The sequence below is a fragment of the Narcine bancroftii genome, chromosome 3, assembly GCF_036971445.1.
Source record: "Narcine bancroftii isolate sNarBan1 chromosome 3, sNarBan1.hap1, whole genome shotgun sequence".
Lineage (NCBI taxonomy): Eukaryota > Metazoa > Chordata > Chondrichthyes > Torpediniformes > Narcinidae > Narcine > Narcine bancroftii.
Window position 1 is genome coordinate 93,536,179 of NC_091471.1, and position 20,636 is coordinate 93,556,814.

The 20,636-nt window shown below is 36.1% G+C and overlaps 1 protein-coding gene across 8 annotated transcripts in view; it reads right to left on the minus strand.

Moving 5' to 3' along the window:
* Nucleotides 1–1,192: 1,192 nt before the first annotated feature.
* The window catches only part of slc7a2 (solute carrier family 7 member 2), a 189,522-nt gene continuing 170,078 nt past the window's right edge, over nt 1,193–20,636 (minus strand). For all 8 annotated transcript variants that reach the window (XM_069924557.1, XM_069924556.1, XM_069924553.1 and 5 more), the window contains 4 exons: nt 17,990–18,201; nt 10,773–10,939; nt 8,519–8,627; nt 1,193–7,261 (listed from right to left, as the gene is read on the minus strand). In XM_069924557.1, coding sequence (XP_069780658.1) covers nt 7,092–7,261; nt 8,519–8,627; nt 10,773–10,939; nt 17,990–18,201 — 658 coding nt within the window. In that variant the 3' untranslated portion in view covers nt 1,193–7,091. The remainder of the gene's footprint in view (nt 7,262–8,518; nt 8,628–10,772; nt 10,940–17,989; nt 18,202–20,636) is intronic.

Genomic DNA, 20,636 nt, shown 5'->3' on the forward strand with positions numbered 1-20,636 from the left:
TAGGGGCACGTAATATCATCTTGATCTGATTGTTGAGTGTGTATGCTTTTGTAACTTCCCCAGTTTCTGTCAGTTTCCCCCTCATCATCCGAAAGTGTATATTTGCCCCCCTGCATATTGTGTATGTGTAGAAGTTTGTTTTACATAATCGACCCTGTTGTCTCAATTCCATCCCTGAAATAAATGTGTGCTTTGTACCTGCACTTTGGTCTGGTTCTTAACCTGTGGAACCCACACAAACCCAAACAACAGTTGGCACAAAATCATGGGCCAAAAGGCCTGGACTATGCTGTAATGTTCTGTTTTATAGATTTTGTGCAAAAATAGAAATTCCAAATTGGTTTTAAAAATTGAAATTTTCCAGGGTAGGCTAACTACAAACCATTTTAAGAATGAACAGTACTTGCAGTAAGAGTTTGCTGAACTTTAGACAAGAGAAAAGTGAATGTAGTCTATTTTGACTTTGAGGACACTTTCGATAACGTCATGCACAGGAGATTGAATTGAACTGTTTATTGTCACGTGTACTGAGATACCGTGAATAGCTTTGTTTTCTGTGCTGTGCAGGCACGTTAACTCATACTCAATTACAGCAGAAACCGTAACTAGTCCTGCATTAATAGAAATGGCAGATGGAATACAACACAAAAAATTGCAAAGTTATCAACTTTGGTGGAAAATATTTAAGTGGTGGGTGGGTGATTAGGAAGTGTGTTCATCAGCACAGTGTACATGGAATATGACTAGAAATATCAGTTAGAAAAGCAAATAGTACATTGTCTTTTACAGTAAAATGATCCAAGTACAAGAGCCAAAACATTTCATGATAAATATGTGGACTTGATGAGGCCAAATTTGAGTATTGTCAAAGAGCATTGAAAAATGCCCTTTGGGTCATCAGGTCATTAACACCACTATATGCAAGTACTGTGTAATATTTCAAACATTTTAATGTTTTATAAATATAAAAATTATATTCATGGAATTATAAATATAAAAGTTATATTCATGGAATTATATTTCCATGAATATAACTTGTAGATTGAAAAGTTATGGACATGAAATTGTTCAGTTAAAAATACCTACCATAAATTATATGGATTTCATAGAAGAATGAGTCTATATTTAAGAATGTTGAATGATTGCAAAGAGTGAGGTGTGTTCAAAAACAAAACAAGTGTGCAAAATATGGTTATATTAGAAATGCAGAATGCTAATTTTATTACAACTTAGTATACATTTGTTAAGCAGAATAATATTACACTTACAATTTTTTCAAAGTACATTGATTGACCACACTAATTTTTCTTTATCTCCACCATGGAGATATCTCTGTTAGATCTTTTAATTTTAACCTTTTTGCCAAACTTTATAAATTATGAAAAATAAATTATCTCAATTCTGGATAGATGTAAATAGTTTAAATATTTGGCTTTTTTAAAAAAAAGATAACGTTCCAAGTTAAATGCTGTTTTAATTATTGCAAAATTATCCAGTCTCTGTATGTTGAAGGCACTTGGTCTCCTGAAGGATGCACCAGCCTGAGCACTCTCAGATTCTATGCCCAGCCAGTCATTTTTTCAGTAGTTCTGGAGTTAGCACTGTTACCAGATTATCTGGTAAGAAGGAGGAAAGAAACTCAACTATAACCTTTTTTCAATTGGACAGCTAACATTCGCTGTATACTTCCAATATTTGTATATTTTGTTCTTAATATTTGCAGTAATTCTCTGGATTTTAAGGTAGACGAGAATATCAGATCTCACAGTTGCAGCAACCCATTTAAACCACAGGTGAATCACAGACAAGTTGGTGTGAATTCTTAATCTTATTACATGCTTCTAGTGGTGGGGACGCACATGTTTGGAATCTGGAGCAAAGCATAATCTGCTGGAGGAATTCAGGGAGCCGGGCAGCATCAGTGCTCCAGTGGACTGTGCTTTGCTTGTTGTTTAAAGGTTGTTAAAACAATCATATGGAAACCCAGAATCAAATGTTTTACCGATTCTTTTACTAAAACAATTGCCACATATGCTTTTTTCTCTTCATTGCCACACTGTAATTATTGCAGATGCCAAGATTGGATCAATACTATATCAGCGATCTGAAGTTTACAGGCCATTTCCAGAAACCTCAGCAACTAATTTAGGTTGACATCTGCGGTGGAGAATGTAGCTGCATTTTAAGTGATACTGTCTTCAGGAAATAGCTTTTTGGCACCATGCAAAGAACAAATTTATTCTCTTTTATGACCTTGCTTTGATCAAATTGCTTGCCAGATTTTCTTACACTTCAAGAATAATTAATCAAAATTGTTTAGGACATCATGGAATCTTAAAAAAATGCAAACCTTCTTCTATTTTCTTCCTTCTCATTTAACTTCTTTTGGTACTTCTCCAGTAACTTGCCTTTTCCATCCCTCAACAAAACCTTAATGACAATTCACCTCAGAAAATCACCTTCAAATGCAGACTGGAGGGGTCCTTTTCACAAGAGGGATTTTATCCAGTTACAATATGCCTCCCCTACTGCTTCACTACAGTATCCTGATGAACACATCCAATTTGGGAGATTTCAATTTCAATTTGCATCAAGACAATCTGCATCCTCCACAAGGAATGTTTTAATCTGTGATTTCCATAAAGGTGAAAAAAAATTAAAAACTTATTTCTGAATTCTTGCCCTCAAAATGGTCTTTACCAATATTATGTTGCTTTCTGACACCATTGATGGCATTATTCAGAAGTGAAGGGGTGGAGGATTTCATGGTAGAGTAGGAGACAGTTCCAAAAACAAAGCAAAGGTTTTTGGAGGCCTGTCACTGGCAATACTCCTTTCTGTAAATAAGCTTCTGATACTCAATTCTGGGGGTGGGAATAGAAGGCATGACAAAAATTTAAAAAATGTAAAATACTGGTTAATATATCTGAACATATAAATTTAAACTTGTAAAAACAATTTTCTGAAATAAACACTTCCAAAACTAGCTTGAAATATTTGTGCTAAAACACAAAAATGCTGGAGGAACTGAGTAGGTCTCGCAGCATCCATAGGAGGTAAAGACACACAATAAAGCTGACGTTTTGGGCGTGAGCCCTCAAGTCCTGCCAAGGTCCTCCAGCACTTTTGTATTTTACTACAATCGCAGCGTCTGCAGATTTTTGTGTTTCACTGAATATTTGTACCATTCAATATCTTTTTGCACAATGGAAATGCTATTTTTGTACATTTTAAAAATACTTAGTTACTAAAAAAAACTGACAGTCTTTACATGCCACAGCTAACTTTTCATTAGGAATTGGAGTTGTACAAATCCTTCATTAAAGAAGGCAGATCTGCAGAGTCTGACTTGGCAGAAACATGATCAGTAGGAAAAACGTGGGTCAAAGTGTCCTTAAATTTCACAATTTATACCAATCTTTACAAAAATATTGATTGCTTTTTAAGATTTTAAAGGATTACTTCAAAAATTCAACAAAAACATAGTATTGGGTGTTTTACCAGATTATCTCCCAGAGTTCTTGTAGTTTGCCAGTGTGGAGGGACGGGGCATGTTTGTCTAGTTTAATGGTTACCTGCATTGAACCCTTTGAGGCAGTTATCTGCGATAACAGATTGCCTGGCTGCAGTATAATCTATTCAATTTTTGCATACTGAATATCTTACATTACAGCAGGCTATTATGCAAGGTGAAGATTAGCTCAATTGCACTGATTCACAGAACAATATGTCATCCACTATGATACTGAGAGTATGGGTTAAGTCTCTTTTAATTTCAATAAATACTAAAATTATGCAAGATATAAGTAAACTGTTGGGAAGTACGGTAATGCTTTATTTTTAATTCATACTTGGTTCTATTCAGTTATTTGGGAGTATTTTGGATGGGTTACGAGTAACTAATTCAGTAGAATTTTTAAAAAGGAATTTTTGGTATCAATTACCTTCCATTCATTATAATATTAGGAGTGGGATGTTCACTATTGTCTGCATAAGTTCAATTCTATTCACAACTCCTCAGTCAATGCTGTAGTCCACACCTGTATGTAGCAAGACATGGACAACATTTAGGTTTGGGCTGAATAGTAATGACATCATTTTTTTATGCCACACCTATACTAAGCAATGACCATGTCCAACAACACAAATATTAGCCATATCTCCTTGAAACTCAAGGACGTATCTTTGCTAAATGCCCCACTATAGACACTTAATTGGCACAGGCTCACAACTTGACATTTTTGCATCTTTTCAAAACACATCAGAAATACAAATAGAACATTCTCCATTTATCTGGATGAGACCTCCTCCAACACTCAAGAAGCTTGACACCAGCAAGCCACATGAGCTAACTTGAATGACACTCCATCCACCATCTGAGACCTTCATTCATACCATCACTATCAGATCACTCTTCAATGTGTACCATCTATAAAATGCATTGCAGTTACTCAGCTAGCCAAAAGTATTTCTCATATCCGCATTCTCTAGCACCAAGGAGTACAAGGGCAGCAGATGCACAAGAACACCACCATCTACAAGTTTCCTCAATCCAGTCACTATGGTTTGGAAATATATTTTTGTCTCCTGCTGTTGTTGGGTCTAAGTCCTGGGCCTTGTTACTAGGACTACACTGGTTCCAGAATTTGATTAACCACAAACCTTTCAAAATGAGTGGGATAGGCGATAAACACTGGCCTTGCCAGAGATGGCAGCATCTTTTATGCAACTTGAATGAAGAAAGTCAGATGATAAAGACTTCTTCAAATACTTTTAAACATTGTATTAACATAAAGTTCTTCCCCCAAGTGACTTGCTATGCCCAACCCACAGGACATATAACCAAACTGTCATTGGCATGCTGGTGTAATTATGCGGATTTTTAACAGAAACATTTTCTATCCTCTGCTTTCCTATTATTTAATATGGTCCTTCACTTCTCCATTTTTTTTGATGGCATGTCTGAGAATGGGTACAAACCACAGGGAGAAGTATTAGAATAGACCAACAAGCACACATTTGCATAAGCAGACAAAATAATTGAAATAAATCTACAATTAGCTTATTTCTTCATCTTTATCAAGTAAAATATTCTATCAAAATATGCTTTGGCCTATGTTTGTCCAACCCCAATGAGGTTTGACAGAAAATAATTTTATCTTCTCAAAGGCACTATAAACTGCAATTTATCAAAATACACAAACACATTTCACAAGTAGTAATTAAACAGCATTGTGAATTAATTACATTATTTATAAATCAGTTCCTTTAATAATTCATTGATTTTTCAAATGAATCAAACTAGTTAAGATTAATTTGGAAAAATAACATGAACTTAGGCTTTTCCCCAAGCAATTTTTGTGTTTTAGCATAATGAGCAGTGAGAGCGGTACTTTTACTGTAACTATAGATAATGATGTAACCATTTCTTGAAGTCCTGCCATTATTAACTACAATTGTTGCAACTGAGAACTGTTTAATCATATTGTGAAACAGGAAAGAATAATTCTACAAAATGTGTAAATTTAGTCAGGGACCTTTAAATTATTTTCCATGTGTACGATTTAGTCATCCTCATATTTAAGATTAGTAGAAAACAAAAGTTTTGATTAATGAGCAGTTTTTTCCTTAGATGCGAGAGCCTGCCTGTAGCACATTACAAGAGTCTATTTCTTCATTTATAATTCTACTGAAGCTTTTGAAATGTATCAAGCCAGCAAGTAAACATGAAGTCATCTACCTAGAAATTCACTCCGATCAATACAACTAAATGAACTATACATTGTATAGTTCTTCTTTCCATTAAATCAGTGAAATAACTTGCAGGGATAAAGTAAAATAAAGTGTTGTTTCGTACTATTGAAAGAGGATGAATTTTGAGACAGTAAAGCTGCAATAAAAGCCAAGGATAACTTTCACTCTTTTATAAAGGCATGGTAGTGAATTAGCCTGGTGAAAATTAAACAAGGTTTAATTAAACAAGGTTTAAAGCAGCAAACAGCAGTTTATTTCCTGTGTTTAAAAAAAAGTTAAATATTAATTTCTTTATTAGACATGAAATGTAAGTACTTGCTATTTGATTGGGTGGTGAATAATATGTTGTATGTAAAAATGCATCAGTCCTAGCTGTTTATTAATAAGTACCATGACAGTAGATATCATGAGTCAAATTGGTGGACTTTTCCTGAACCATACTATTATTTCACACTATTAGCTATGCCTGAATTGTTAAAACAACTTTAAGTGAAGCTGAATGACAGACTACCCTTGAACTCATTTCTTGGTCTGAAGACTGGAAATTACTAAGAGGTGGGCGTTTCACAGTATTTTTTTTTAAATTTTGGCATATGAAGGAGTCTTAGAATCATGTGTTTTACAAATAAAAAAATAGCATCAAAAATAGGTAGAAACATCCTTTGTAAAGATTTGTCAGTCCTAAACCTTTTTACACAGCAAACATTTTTTGTATAGCTTGTTTAGAGGTATGTATGGTTCTCATTTTCAGATATGCCTGATGTACTTTAAAAAAAATATATAAACAACTTTTCCCCAGAAATTTCCAATTATTTAATGCCTACAAATTTGTAGTTTTATGGGTTATTGTGAATTAAATGTTTTAAAATACCAAACATTTCATTAACTTAATAACTGCAGATCCTAAGAACAGTTAGAAAAACTTTGCATTACACTACCAAATGTTTAAAACTATATATTTTTTCAGTTTATTAGAAAAAACAATATCATAAATGGAAATGAAGATCATGCATTGTTGCATATGTCCCACTAAATAGTCTTTGCTTATTGCTGAAATCTTTTTGTTAAGGGCAAAAATAGTTAGCTTTTTGCTCAATGTTATTTTGATTTGATTAAATCAGTCATGGTGACACTGAGTAAGGGTCAGAGGTGCAATACATTTTAGTTTCTACACAAACAAGCACGGATGACCTTCAGCAATATTTTTTCCACTGGTTCAAATTATCCCTGTACAGAGCTTTGACATAATTCTTGAGACTATAGTCAATACAGCTTCACTGCTCACGAAAACACAAATGTTTGAAGTGGCAAATAGCATGCCATTTTGCTCTTTAAAGTTAACATTCACTTGTCTTTTCATGCACAATAAATTGGTCAAGTTCGGTTGGCACTTCGTCATCCATTTCGTCTATATTCTTTGTGTTCTCAGTTTTACTCTGCGCAGACACATTATCATGGTGACCTTCCACGCTGTGCCTGATGCCATAACCAAAATAGATTGCAAATCCTATAACAAAAAAGAATCAATGAAATGGTGGAAAATATGAAAATGCAGGTTATGGTTTTCAAAACATTGGATGTGGTCCAATAGTGCTTGAGAACACAATCAAAATTTTTAAAAAAGATTCAAAGATTGCCTGTAGTTTATTTGTGAAAATCAAAATTCTTACTATCTTACAAGAGTTCTTCATTTCAACCTGCCAGTAGGTGCCATTTTATGATTTGGAAAAACATTCAAATTGAAGCATATATTAATGAAACGATCCCATACACTCTTACTCACAGGCAGTAGGCATTCCTGGAAATCCTGGCAGTTAGTTGTAATGATTTTATCAAATTAATCTCCCATAGGAAAGCTCAGAAAGAAAACCAAGGATCTTCTGCAAAACTCGAACAACTTTTGCTTATCTGTTGAGTCTTTCCAACCCATTCCATTACCATTGTATGACTGGATGCTTTCCAGTGAATCAAGCAGTTGCAACCTTCAACAAGCAATTTAATTTTTTTTCCCTCATGCTAAGATTTCATTTTTCAAATTCTTCTTGTTTTGCACGTGACAAATTAAAATTTATGCTGTCTTTTACCCACTTCTGATGACCCCCATTTCTGCTGCTTACCTACATTTATCTTTCCCTTTCCTGCAGCATCTTTCTTTACAACTTTTTTATTTCTCTGTTGTCATCATTTGCAGCTGGACTGCAGGTTATACTTGAAGTAGGGAGGTTTGTGGACAACATTCCCCACTCAGCGGCTCCCATTATTTCCATCAACTACTTCTGTTTCAATCAGCCTTTTTTTCTTTCATTTTAATTACCCATTCACCCATGAATTGTTTCCTTTACCTCAATCCTCTATCCATTTCCCCCAGAAGCCTCTTCACCCAAAATCAATTTCCACCCTCACCTTCCCACTTTCATTAGTTCCCTGTTTACTCTCAAAAGTTTGCTTTGAAAACTATTTCTCAGGATAAACATTTTTCATCTGTAAAATACAAGTGAAATTAAACATTGTTGTAAATTTAAAGGTTTAATTAAAGTTGACAAAACAAGAGTAAAATCCAGCTGCTGAGCAATAAGCACAAATCCAAAAAAACTGACTGCAATTGAAATTCAAGGTACATTGTTTGGGTTTTGTGCATTTACAATTTGATGGCAGAGGAGGTGTCAGAGTTGTCAGGAATGTGAAGCAAAACTTGTGACATGTCTTCCCCATGATTTTAAAGAGGTACATGCACGTAATGAAAACCAAAACCATGGATGCTTACCGAAAATCATCCAAATAGAGAATCGGATCCAAGTGCCCCCACTCAATTGCATCATTAAGTAAATATTGACAAAGATGCTGAGAACAGGTAGGTATGGTAAGAGTGGTACCTAAAACATATCAATGTAAATAAGGTTAATCAACAGTAAAGTATGCACAGATCTTATAATCCTAAATGTAGTCTATCATAAATAGCTATTCACAGAATGACTGGAAGCGATTATGTAATATTAATGATAGGATTGCACATTTTCTACAAATAAAAACAAATCAATATTGGAAAAAGAGCAGGAAGACAACACCACCCATCCAACAATGTCAGAATCCAGCACCTGACAATTATTGGTCATATGTCAACCAAAAGTTCCACAGACTAATGTTCTTTATCCAGCAGATAAGAGGATGTGCTTACAGAAATACGCACACAATAGGAGCAGAAGAAACTCAGTCAGCCTTTTCCCATTATTCAGTACAATCATAACTGATCCACCACATCAGTACCCTGCTCCTACCTTTTTCCCATATCCCTTGATCCTTTTAATATCATGAAATATACCTTCCTCCTCCTTGGCCTCACTGCCTTCTGCAGTTTAGAATTCTAAAGAGTTAACATCATCTGGGTGAAGAAATTCCTCCTGATCTTAGTTCTAAGTGACATACCATTTCTGAAGTTGCAATGCCTGCTTCTGCACTCTTCAGCAGTCAGGGACAACCCTATATCTCATTTGTCTTTTCTATGAGATTCCTCTAGGTCTACTTTGCCAATCTCTCTTCATGTGTCAGTTTAGTAAACTTAGGTTGCAGTTCCACTCTGGCTAAAACATCCAACCTCAGATAAGAAAACAAAACTTTCCCACAAAACTCCACACAAGGATTTTTCAGGCCTTGTGCAGCTCCACCAAAACATCCTTATACTCAAATCCTCTTGCCTGAAAGCTGTGGTTAGTGTCACGGGCGGCATGGGTAGCAAAGCGGTTAGTGCAACACTGCTAAAGTGCCAGCAACGGGAGTTCGAGTCCCACGCTGACCATAAGAAGATTTGTACATATCTGCATGAGTTTTCTCTAAATCTAAATTTAGAAATACATAATATTTTCTTTTCTAACTGCTTGCTGCACCTGAATGATTACTTTCAATAAGTGGAGTGCAAGAAGAAGTTGGTGTCAGTACACTTTCCCCTTTTCTAAACTATTAAACTGTCCTGTTTTTAGAACAAACCTGTTTCCAATCCATGCCAATGCTTCAATCTTGGACAGATGAGATATTATCAAAAGTCTAAACGCACATCAACTGGTTTTCCCTCATCGATTTTAGAAATTACTTCAAGCATGAGTTATTTTTCATAAACTGATGCAGGTTTTGTCCAATCCTTTTAATGTTTTTAAAATACCTATTACTGCATCTTTTATCACAGATTCTGCATTTTTCCCAAAGCTGATATTAGACTCACTGGTCTGCACTTTTCTTTACATTTCATTCCTTTCTCAAGGTTATATGTAACCAGCAAACAATTGAAGACAGAAAACAAGTTCTTGGGGCCCTGTACGTTACATCTCTGCACCCTAAAATGGATCAATTTTTGTATTCTAAGTGACAGCCAGTTTTCAATCCATGCTAGAGAAACACAAAAATTGCAGGTGATGGAGTGCCTTGGGCTTTTAATGTATGCACCAGTCTTTAAAGTGGTAACTTGTCAAATACAGTACATCTGCAAGTTCTCCTCCATCAACTCTCCTTATGTCATGGCGGTACAGTTAGTGTAGCGGTTAGCATGTTATTTACAGCCCCAGCAACTAGCACTGTCTGTAAGGAGTTTGTACGTTCCCCCTGTGATGTGCATGGCTCTTCCCCAGGTTATTCAGTTTCCTTTAAGCCTCCAAAAAAAAAAATTCAAGCTTTGTAGATTAATTGGGTATCACAGATTTCAATGGGTGGAATTTGCTTCCACTGAGTTCTAATGAAATATTTTAAAAATCCAAGAATTCAAGCAAATTTGTCTAACATGATCCACTTTTCATAAAATTCTGTTGAAAAGATTTCATTATATTAATCTTTGCCAAATGATTAGTTTAATTTCTCCTTTTTTTTTGGTCTCTGGCGTTTTACCAACATAAATGTAAGACTAACTGGCCTATATTTCCCTGCATTCTGTCTTCTTCCATGTTTGACAAGTTTCCTTGTAGCCTCCTGGAATTTAGGGAGTTTCCTTGTGGATTGTAACTGACCGTCTTATTTAATGAATGCTGATCAATTACCATGAATGCTACTCTGGTCTGACTTTGAGGTTGCTTTGTAATGATGAAAACAGCAATACTGAACAGGACCAGGAATGTTGCAAGAAGACCCAGGCTCCAGGGCACCAGAGAAAGTATTGCTTCATTGCCATAAGTAATCAGCACGCTCAATGCACAAATGGTAACAGCTGAAAAGAAATGAAGTAGATTTGATTGATGATTTAAAACAATGCATCATATTTCACTGCATGTATTAGGATAGCAATGTCAACCTCAGCTGTGAGTTTTACATATTAGGAACATGTCGATGTGTTGGTCTTGATTTTCTGGTATGCATTTCAACAGGACATGATCCCTGCATGCCAGAGCACTTTTGTACATTAGCCTTCACATTCTAAAGTATTCTGATTTAGCTCCCTCAGTTGTAATTCTATTTTTCTGCAAAATATTTTCTGCCTCTTCAGTTTACCAAATTATTCCCTATATTCATCTTGCCAGAGAACCGTTCTCTCTTTTGCAATTTACAAAGCATTGATGGTCAACCCAAAATCAAAATGCTGGAAAAACTTAGCAGGTCAAAGAGTGTCCTTTATCTAGCAAAGGAATAGCGTAACTCATCAAGTTACTCGTCTGAGTGCCACTGGTACCATGCAACCCAGTACTACCTGTTACATGGTCAGGTGGTCAGCGACTAAACCAGATCCCCAAGGGTGGCTAGATACCCAGCGGACAAACCTTCTCGTAGCATGGAGAGGATATCCCTTTCATTGAAGCTTGCTCTGGCCATTCACTGCAACAGAAATTCCCCCAGCTGTCTTGGACTTCACCAAGCCACTGGATCCGGGAGGGAATGTTGAGAGGGTGGGTCTGGACCAGTGGAACCCCTGCTCACCTAAATCCATTCAAGCACACGCTGTTCCTTTCTGAGGAGTGGGGTATCCTCATACAAAGCCCCACAAACTGACTGAAAGAAACCATCATTATCCTATGGGATGGATAGCCAGAATAGCGTAACCGACCTGTTGGGCTTAAGCCCCTTATCAAGGTATGGAAAAATGTTAGCAAGCATCCAAATAAAAGAGTGGGGGGTGGGGGAGGCATAGTTGCAAAGGTAGGAGGTAATAGGTGGAGAAGGGAGGGAGGAGACAGCATCAAGGGGAGGAGGGATGGCATGATGAATAGAAAGGGAGGGGACTGCAGCAAGCAAGGGAAGGGATGGCTGGGTGAATAGAAAGGGGAGGAGAGCTGGAAGGGAAAGGGGGTGGGGGGGCGGGAGTGGAGACCAGTTTAACAGAAACCAGAAAAATCAATGTTAATGCTATCTTGCTGGAGAGTGCCTAGTCAGAAAATCAGGTGTTGTTCCTCCAATTTGTCGGTGGTCTTGGTGGGATAGTACACAAAGCCATGGACAGACATGTGAGTATGGGAGTGTGACACAGAACTGAAATGGTTGGCTACTGGGAGGTCTGTCACTGGTGCGGACGGAGCAAAGGTGCTCAGCGAAGCGATCTCCCTGTCAAAAATATTTTCCATTATTCCTTGAATATCACTCATCTCTCTGTAACTTCTCTTTCAAGTCTCCTGAAGACTGACTACTTGAAATGAATGCCAGTATTGCATTTGCCTTCTTTACCACTGACTCAACTTGCAAGTAATTCAGGGTTTACTGCATGAGGACTCCCCAAGTCCTTTGCATCTAGGAATTTTCCATTTTCTCCCCATTTAGAAAATAGTCTGCTGCTTATTTCTCCTACCAAAGATTGATCAAAAGAATGGACTGATTCCAACAGATAGAAACAGAACACAAGCAGGTGATGGAGAAACAACACAAACCTTTCCACAGAGATTGTCTAAGAAGTTAGAAAGTCCATGCAATAAAAAAAAATGCTGAAATGCTTCCAATCACATTGAGCTAACAAATCTCAGTCAGCTCAAAAACTTAGTTGCCAATTTTTGACCTCAATTAATTTCAGTTGACATTCACAGGTGGCTGAATGTAGTGTAAAAATTAAAGTGCTTAGCACCAAATCTGTCTGTTGATACTGGCATTTTACTCCAATTAACTGATCTTCATACACATCTGCCAAGATTTCCATTTTGTTACATTTGGTTCATTTGACAAAAAAAAGTTGCAGTATTTATATTGAAATAAAGTGAAAAGAAGATGACTATATTCCCAAGAATACAATACCTTTTCCAAACAATACCTAAAGTAATAAAGATTTTTTTTCAAGAATTGAATAAATATGTAAGGAAATTTCTCTGGAAGGGTAAAATGTCAAGACTTTCTCTAGGGAAGTTAACATGGAAATACGAGTTGAGAGGTCTACAGCTTCCTAATTTTAAAAATTATTACCGAGTGGTGCAAATGAGATTTCTTGCTTCTTTTTTCAAAAGGGAAAAATTGGCATGGGTTAAAATAGAAGAGAATAAAATAGGAGAGAGAAAAACAGAAGAATTTAAATAAAAGTGGGAACTGAAATTAATGGTTGATGATAAAGATACACAATTATTTAAACATTTGATCAATATCTGCAATAAAATAAATGATAAAATTGGTGTAAGAGGATGCACATCACCTAAAATGCCTTTGATTCAAAATCCTCATATTTTTCAAAGGACAATCAATTTTTGGATAGTTGAAGATTGTTATGAAAGATGTCAATTAATGTCATTTGATCAATTGAGAAATAAATATGGTATCATGCATAACACTTTTTTTTGTTATTTCTAACTAACAGCATATTTGAAAGATAAGTTAGAATCAACCATTTTGTTGCCTGGTTGTATTGAAGTAGAACTCCTTATTAGAAGAGGAAATGTTAAAAAGTTTACTTCTATTATGTCCTCTTTATTACAAGTAGGAACTTTTAAATGAGGAGTTCATAAGTCTAGACCAGTGGTTCTCATCCTTTTTCTTTCCACTCACATACTACTTTAAGTATTCCCTATGCCATAGGTGCTCTGTGATTAGTAATGGATTATTTAAGGTGGTATGTGGGTGGAAGGAAAAGGTTTGAAAACCACTGTCTTAATCGTACCTAATTGACTTGTTATGTGCATGGTTTCATAACTCCAAAGGAAATGGGCCAATGACAATTTTTCTCAAGCAAGATATTTCAGTAACAATTGGGTCTAGATCAGTGATTCTCAACCTTCCTTTCCCATTTACATACTAATCACAGAGCACCGATGGCATAGGGATTACTTAAAGTGGTATGTGAGTAGAAAGAAAAGGTTGAGAACTACTAGTCTAGATAGAGATGGGAAATAGATCTGAATATTGCAATTAATGAGTAAATATGGGCAAATTTATGTAGGGATTGTATAACTAATACTAATTGTAAGATTAGTATTACAATTATAACTAATTGTAAGATACAAATTAGTTCAGTACAATTTTTTTTACATCAGATATATCTTACACCACAGAAATTGAATTGATTAAAATCAGATTTATCAGATCAATGCTTTAGGTGTGGTGAGGATGTAGGAACTTTCTTACATTCTACTTAGTCTTGTCTTAATATAAAACCTTTTTGGGTAGATTTATGGAATTTTTTGTAATAAGTTACAGGAGTTGCTTTCCTGCAAAATCCAGACATTTTTTATTAGGAAATATTGAAGGAACAAGACCTAAATTAAAATGATCAATATTTTAATTGAAATTTGTTAAAGCAGCATTAATGGTGGCAAGGAAATGTACTGCAGTTACTTGGAAATCAGATATATGTTTAGGTATGCCAAAATGGCCGGCAGAAATTCAAAGTTGTATTCCTTTGGAAAAAATTACAGAGCTTGAGAAATAAATATGCCATGTTTTTGCAAATTTGGTGCCCTTACACCCAAATATTTGACTTAAGTTTGTATTAATGTCCTTTCTATGTCTCTAGATCTGTGAGATTCTCCTTTGGATTGTAATGAAGAACTTTTATATACGTGTTAGATTACATTTCTCTGTGCAATCTGAAAACTTTCTTCCTTCTTTCTTTTCTTTTCATGTTTATATTGCTATATCTTTTATATTTTGGAGGTTTTGGGGTGGGATTGAATACCATCATGTATGTTACTTTTGATTTGTTTCTTTTTGGAACCTGTATTACTATATTAATTCTGATTACTTCATGTAGGGAGAAATTTTTAAATAAAAAAAATGAAGTGAGTCACTAATAACCACACCCAACGGCAATTCACGAGTAATCTAAGTTGATTAATGCAAAAGTTCTGATTGAAATACATTGTTGGGAAATATTTTCTATTTCCTTCTTATAGAGGCCACTTGACTTTTTGAGCATTTTCAGAATATTGATCTTAATTTTGTCAGTCATCATAACTCGAATCCAGCATTGGTTGCAAATGCATTAAAAGTCATTTTCAGATCTTACTCTTTTTATGTGAGAATATTGCAAATTTTCAATCAGATGTTTGGAAAATCTTGAAATAACTGTCTATGTAATTTATTTGATGATAAATGGACAACCTTCCTCAAGACACGTTGGCATGCTTTTAGAGAAAATAGAATGAAATCTGTCACAATGCTCATTGGATACTTGCAAACCCACAACTGTGCCAACGTAGTTTTTTGGAGCATTATAATGCCCAAGGAGGTTTAATTGTGATAAAATACTCAAGAAGGTTCATCTTTCAAAATTGTCTTCTCTAAATTATTTAAATTGCACACATTGACTAATTTTTCATCTAATATGCTTTACTTTAACGGAAGGTCACTTTAACAATTTGCCTACTCAAATAACGTGCAAGAATCTGTGACTGGACTTTGATTCAAGGTGTACTCTTGACCATTCCACAACATCCGACACATAGTGCCACTTTTCTTTCTAGTGTCAAAACCAAAGTGAAGGCAAGTCAGGTTGAGAACATAAGAAATAGGAGCAGGAGTTGGCCATTCAGCCCATCAAGCCTGCTCCACCATTCAATAAGATCATGGCTGATCTGATCGTTGACTCAACTCCACCTCCTGCCTTTTCCACATCTCCCTCAATTCCTTTTTTTATGTAATAAACTTCTTTGAGACAAAAAAAATCACATAATGCTTGAATGGTATGGTGCAGAAGGAAGCCACCTAACACTATGGCCCTGTGCCAACTCTTGAAAGAATGATTCCATTGGTCTCATTTCTCCATGGGGCTGGACATTTTTATAATTTTAAGTAATGATGCAATTTGTTTTGGTTATATTGAATCTGATTCCACTTCTCCTTGACAAATCAATGATTTATCCTTATTTTCCCATTATTTTCCTCCGTTATCTTCAATCTGATATAGCTGCTTATTAACTTTCACTAAAACAGTTTCTCCAAATTGACACTAAATATTCATGGTTTTGAATAAATTGATTATGTAGTCTCTTAAATTTATCATGTGCTTGGAGAACACTCACTGTTTTTCTACGAAGGTGAAGATGTTTATGACATCCCTTCTCTCTAAAATTCAGCAAACTATTCTAAAGTATGGTGGCTAGAAAAGACTTACTGTAACTTTTGATGAATTTTCTGGAATGCACTTTGTGTATGCAAAGTGATCCCAAACTTTAGAAGTGAATTCACCTTTCAAGATTGCAATTGTGATTTATTTGTAAAATAAACAATCCTGCCTTTTTTAATTCATTTACTATTAGATACCTTGAAAATTACCCTTTTGTTTGCTTCAAGGGAATGGTTCAAAGATTGTGGATTTTTTTCATTTGTGACTCAATCCTCTGTAATAAAAGAAATCATCATGTCCTACGAATCCTTCCAAGTTCTTTGATGTTTTCCTTGTGACTTTTCAAACAGAACTGAACGGAGCGTGAACTGAACTTTATCCGGATAATGATGGGTCTTAGTTTTGACAAACAAGTTGTTATTAGGGCACACCTAATCCAAAGCATATTATACAGACTCTAAGCAATTTAGTACTGCACTAGTAGGTTCAGATCATTTGCAGTTCAATTATGCTCCCTGTACAACTTTGGATTTGTGCTGGCAGCAAGTCTAGTGATGCAAAGTACTAAGCTTAGTTTCCACATCTAAGGGGAAGAGCCCATTTAGAGTCAAATGGGGTTATATTCTGATGAATACAAATTCAGCACTTACACATCTTACATTTTGACTTGAAATTACTTCTAGTTTTTGGGCAAGCTTGTGTCAGGTATTCAGAGAAGCAATAAAGTGATATGGGAAAATTATTGCATAAAGGTAGGTTAAATCAGCAAACATTACATGTATTGCACTCAAATAGGCAAGAGTGAATCTGAGAAGATACAAGAAAATTTGTTGACTTGACATTCAACATTGCAAGAGATACATCCACAAAGCCAATAAATTCTAATTTATACAGGCAAAATAGTAAAATAAATGTCATATACAGTATTTTCATATTTCATGATGACTTAGGAGGAGGATATTTAGCCCATCAAATCGATGCTGGCTTTCATCAGTCCCATAACCCCTCTAGCAACTTCCCTCTCGTACACACCAGCACTGGGGTTAATTTATAGTAGCCAATTAATCTACTCTCTGCCACGTCTTTGGGACGTGGAGAGGAAATCGCAGTCCCTGGAGAAAATTCATGTGGTCACAGGCCACAGAAAATTCCACATGAGCAACACTGAATGTTTGGATCAAACCTAGGTCTCTGGAGCAGTGAGGCTACCATCCACCAAAAAAAAAATGGTATTAAATGTTCTGAATTTCCCATTACGGCAATGAACGAAGCAGAACAGGGGTTTCTAACTATTGCAGAGATCCTGAGTCAGTGGCCAGGCCCATTTCCTGCTGAGGGTTGCTGGTAAATGTTCTGGCCAAGTTCCCTCCATCAAGAAGGATGGTAGAGGATCCTTGGGAAATGTCTCCTCAGTAGAACTCACAAATTTGATGCTATGAATGAGTATTGTGAGGTTTCCTAAAGGGACAAAATATTCAACTGTTGAAGGCAATCAGTTCTGGATAGGATAGATTAAATGATTCTCTGTACATTGACAATCTCACTCAGTCCCAGAGCAAACATTATAAGTCCTGACATTCTAAGAACCCTGATTACCTGCTTTTTAAGTTTGCTTTAATCCAAGTGGTTTAAAATATTTTAGTGAAGCCACAACACAAAAATAGTGGTGCTTTTTCCTTCACACTATAGTATAGTTACCCCCTCCATAAATCTTCGTCCGCGAAGCCAAGCCAAAGAAAGAAAAGAAATAGTATAAAAATATGAAGCGTCAGAATCTAATGTTTTAATGCTTACTTATAAACATAACGCATACATATACGACTGCTGAAGTTTGTTGTGTTGGAACCACTGAGGAATTCAGCAACAATGAACAGTTGAGGTATTGATTTTTGAGCACAGTCAAATTGGACTCTGATGCATTTTCATCTAATTCACCATCTTCCTCTGCTGTGAAGTTTTCTCTTTCTGAAGAATAATTTTGTTTGTAGAGTGAAGCTGGCTGATACCTAGTGAGTTTACAACAAAATAACGTTGAAACAAATTAAATAAATGATCACATGGTGCAAACCTAATTATGAAAACATATTTTTGCCATTTTTTTTTGGATAGCTAATTTAATTCCCATCTTCATCTAGGTGGACAAAATTGGCATCTCCAAAGATTTTTGCTCTGAAGACTTGATTTGAGAACTTGCTGTCAAATACACAAGAACTATGTACAGATGCACCAAAACTCTTAATTTAAAACTAGCGACTATTCGAAAGCTAGTGGAAGGGAATAACTTTAATTGAACCTTCAAACACCAATTACCGAAAGAATGAATAAGGAATCTGCCAATTTTGTCTCCACTTCCTTTTGAGATTAGGTGCATTTTTAAGAGAATCAAAGACTCTTGAGTATCTATTTTTTCACTTTGTGCCTTTTAAAGATGTGCCTTATTCTTTTCACGTCACATGACCTAATTTTATTAATTTTTGTACGTGGGCAACCAGTTGTGGATTGGCAGAGCACGGGTGAATGATGTCACAGTAGAATTTAAACTGAACAGTCGTTGCAGGCTTATGATTACATTTAGAGCCACAGAATTATACAGCAAGAAACAAGTCCTTTGGCCCAATTCACACATGCCAATCTATGCAATCCCATTTGCCTTCCAGAGGCCTGCATCCCTCGACTGCTTTCCATTTCAAATGCCTTGTAATTGCATCCATTTCCACCACTGCAGGTTGTTCCACATAACCTCCATCCTGTGTGAAAAACCTGCCCCTAAAATCTCCTTTACATTTTTCCCCCTTTATCTTCAAACTATGCCTTCTAGTTTTAGACTTACCTTCTTCAGAAACAAGACTATCTACCCTCTTAATTTTATCAATCATCATAAGGTCACTCCTCCGCCTCCTACTTTGCAATGAAAATAAACCTAGCTCTTCATTTCAGGCAGTATATGTCGGCTAGTGTACTGTCTTGTCTTTCTCATCACCTTGTCTGGGAAGTTATGTTGCCATTTTCAGAGTCCTATGAACTAGCACCCAAGGTCCTTCTTTACATTAATTCTCCTGGGACCTACATAATTTACTATATACTTTTATATATATATATATATATATATATATACATATATACACACATGTCATTTAGTATTTGACTTCCTGAAATGCATAACACTTGTCTAGATTGAATTCCATTTGCCCAAAAGGCCCATGAGAGGAACAAGTAGCCCTGTCTTCCAAGAGGAAAAGTTAGCCACCAGTTGACTGTGACCTGTGAGACACATGCCTGAAACCCCCTTTAATCAAGTGGTGAAAAGTAAAATGATGATTTGCAGAGGATGAGCTCTTACAGAGAAAACATAAATACAGCAAAGCTAGAAGCCACAATGAAATGCAGGCCATAGACTTGAGGTGCAGAATTAATCACAGTTACATCACCTTGAGGAAGGCCTTAGTGCTCAAAATGTCAGTAATATATCTTTACCTCCTATGGAGGCTGAGAGACCTGCTGAGATCCCCCAGCATTTCTATGTTTTTACTACTGTGACAGATTATGTTATATTTTATATTGTATATAGATATGTTTTATAGGAGATAGATTGTGGTGTTTTTTTTGTGTAGATCACATACAAATACTTCAAAACAGCTTATTTAAAATGCTGGAGCTCCGAGTGCCTTTGAAAAAACTCTGAAGAGTGCCTCTAGGGACTTCACAAATGGATTTTTGTTTTTGGAAAGGAACTGATGAAAGAACTCGGAGGATTAGGTCTGGAGCCGCAGGCTGCTGTTCTAAGAGGGTCACATGGTTTTGCGAGCAGAGAGAGTAAAACAGGTTTCTCTCTGAGAGAGAGAGAATTCAGTTCTATAGTTCAGCAGCAGCTGGGACTAGAACAGGACAAGCTGGGAAGCTTGTGGAAAAACCCCATTTTGAAGATGGTTTGTGAGTGCTTAGTTCAGCCTGGTCAAAGCCCTTTATACAAGAGGAGAGGACTGGCTGCCTAATGTTTCACTTGAAATAAGGGAAACAAAAAGGAACTCTGCGATGACCTGAAAGAAAGAGGTTATCATCCGGAAAACCCTGATGGGCCAAGTTTCTTTGGCAAGACACTGATGTGGCTGATTAGAAGGAATCAGTTTATGTCCAGCGACCAACAAATCTCTAGGGGGAGGGTAGTTCTATACTGAAATAAACTGTATAAAAGTTGGGTGAGCCCCAGTGTGTGTGTGTATTCCCAGGGTAAGGGGAAGCACCCAACTTTGCATTGTTGTATAATAAATGTTCTTTATTCTCAAAAAAAAAGAACCTTCCTGAGGAGTAACCATTTACCTTTCAAGCCCCAAGGCCTGGTGAAATTCATAAATGTTAAATTCTGTGCACAGTATAAGAAATTGCCTGCAACCAGTGAACTTGAAGGAGTGAGAAGTGAGATTGGACTGTGAATTAAAGAATC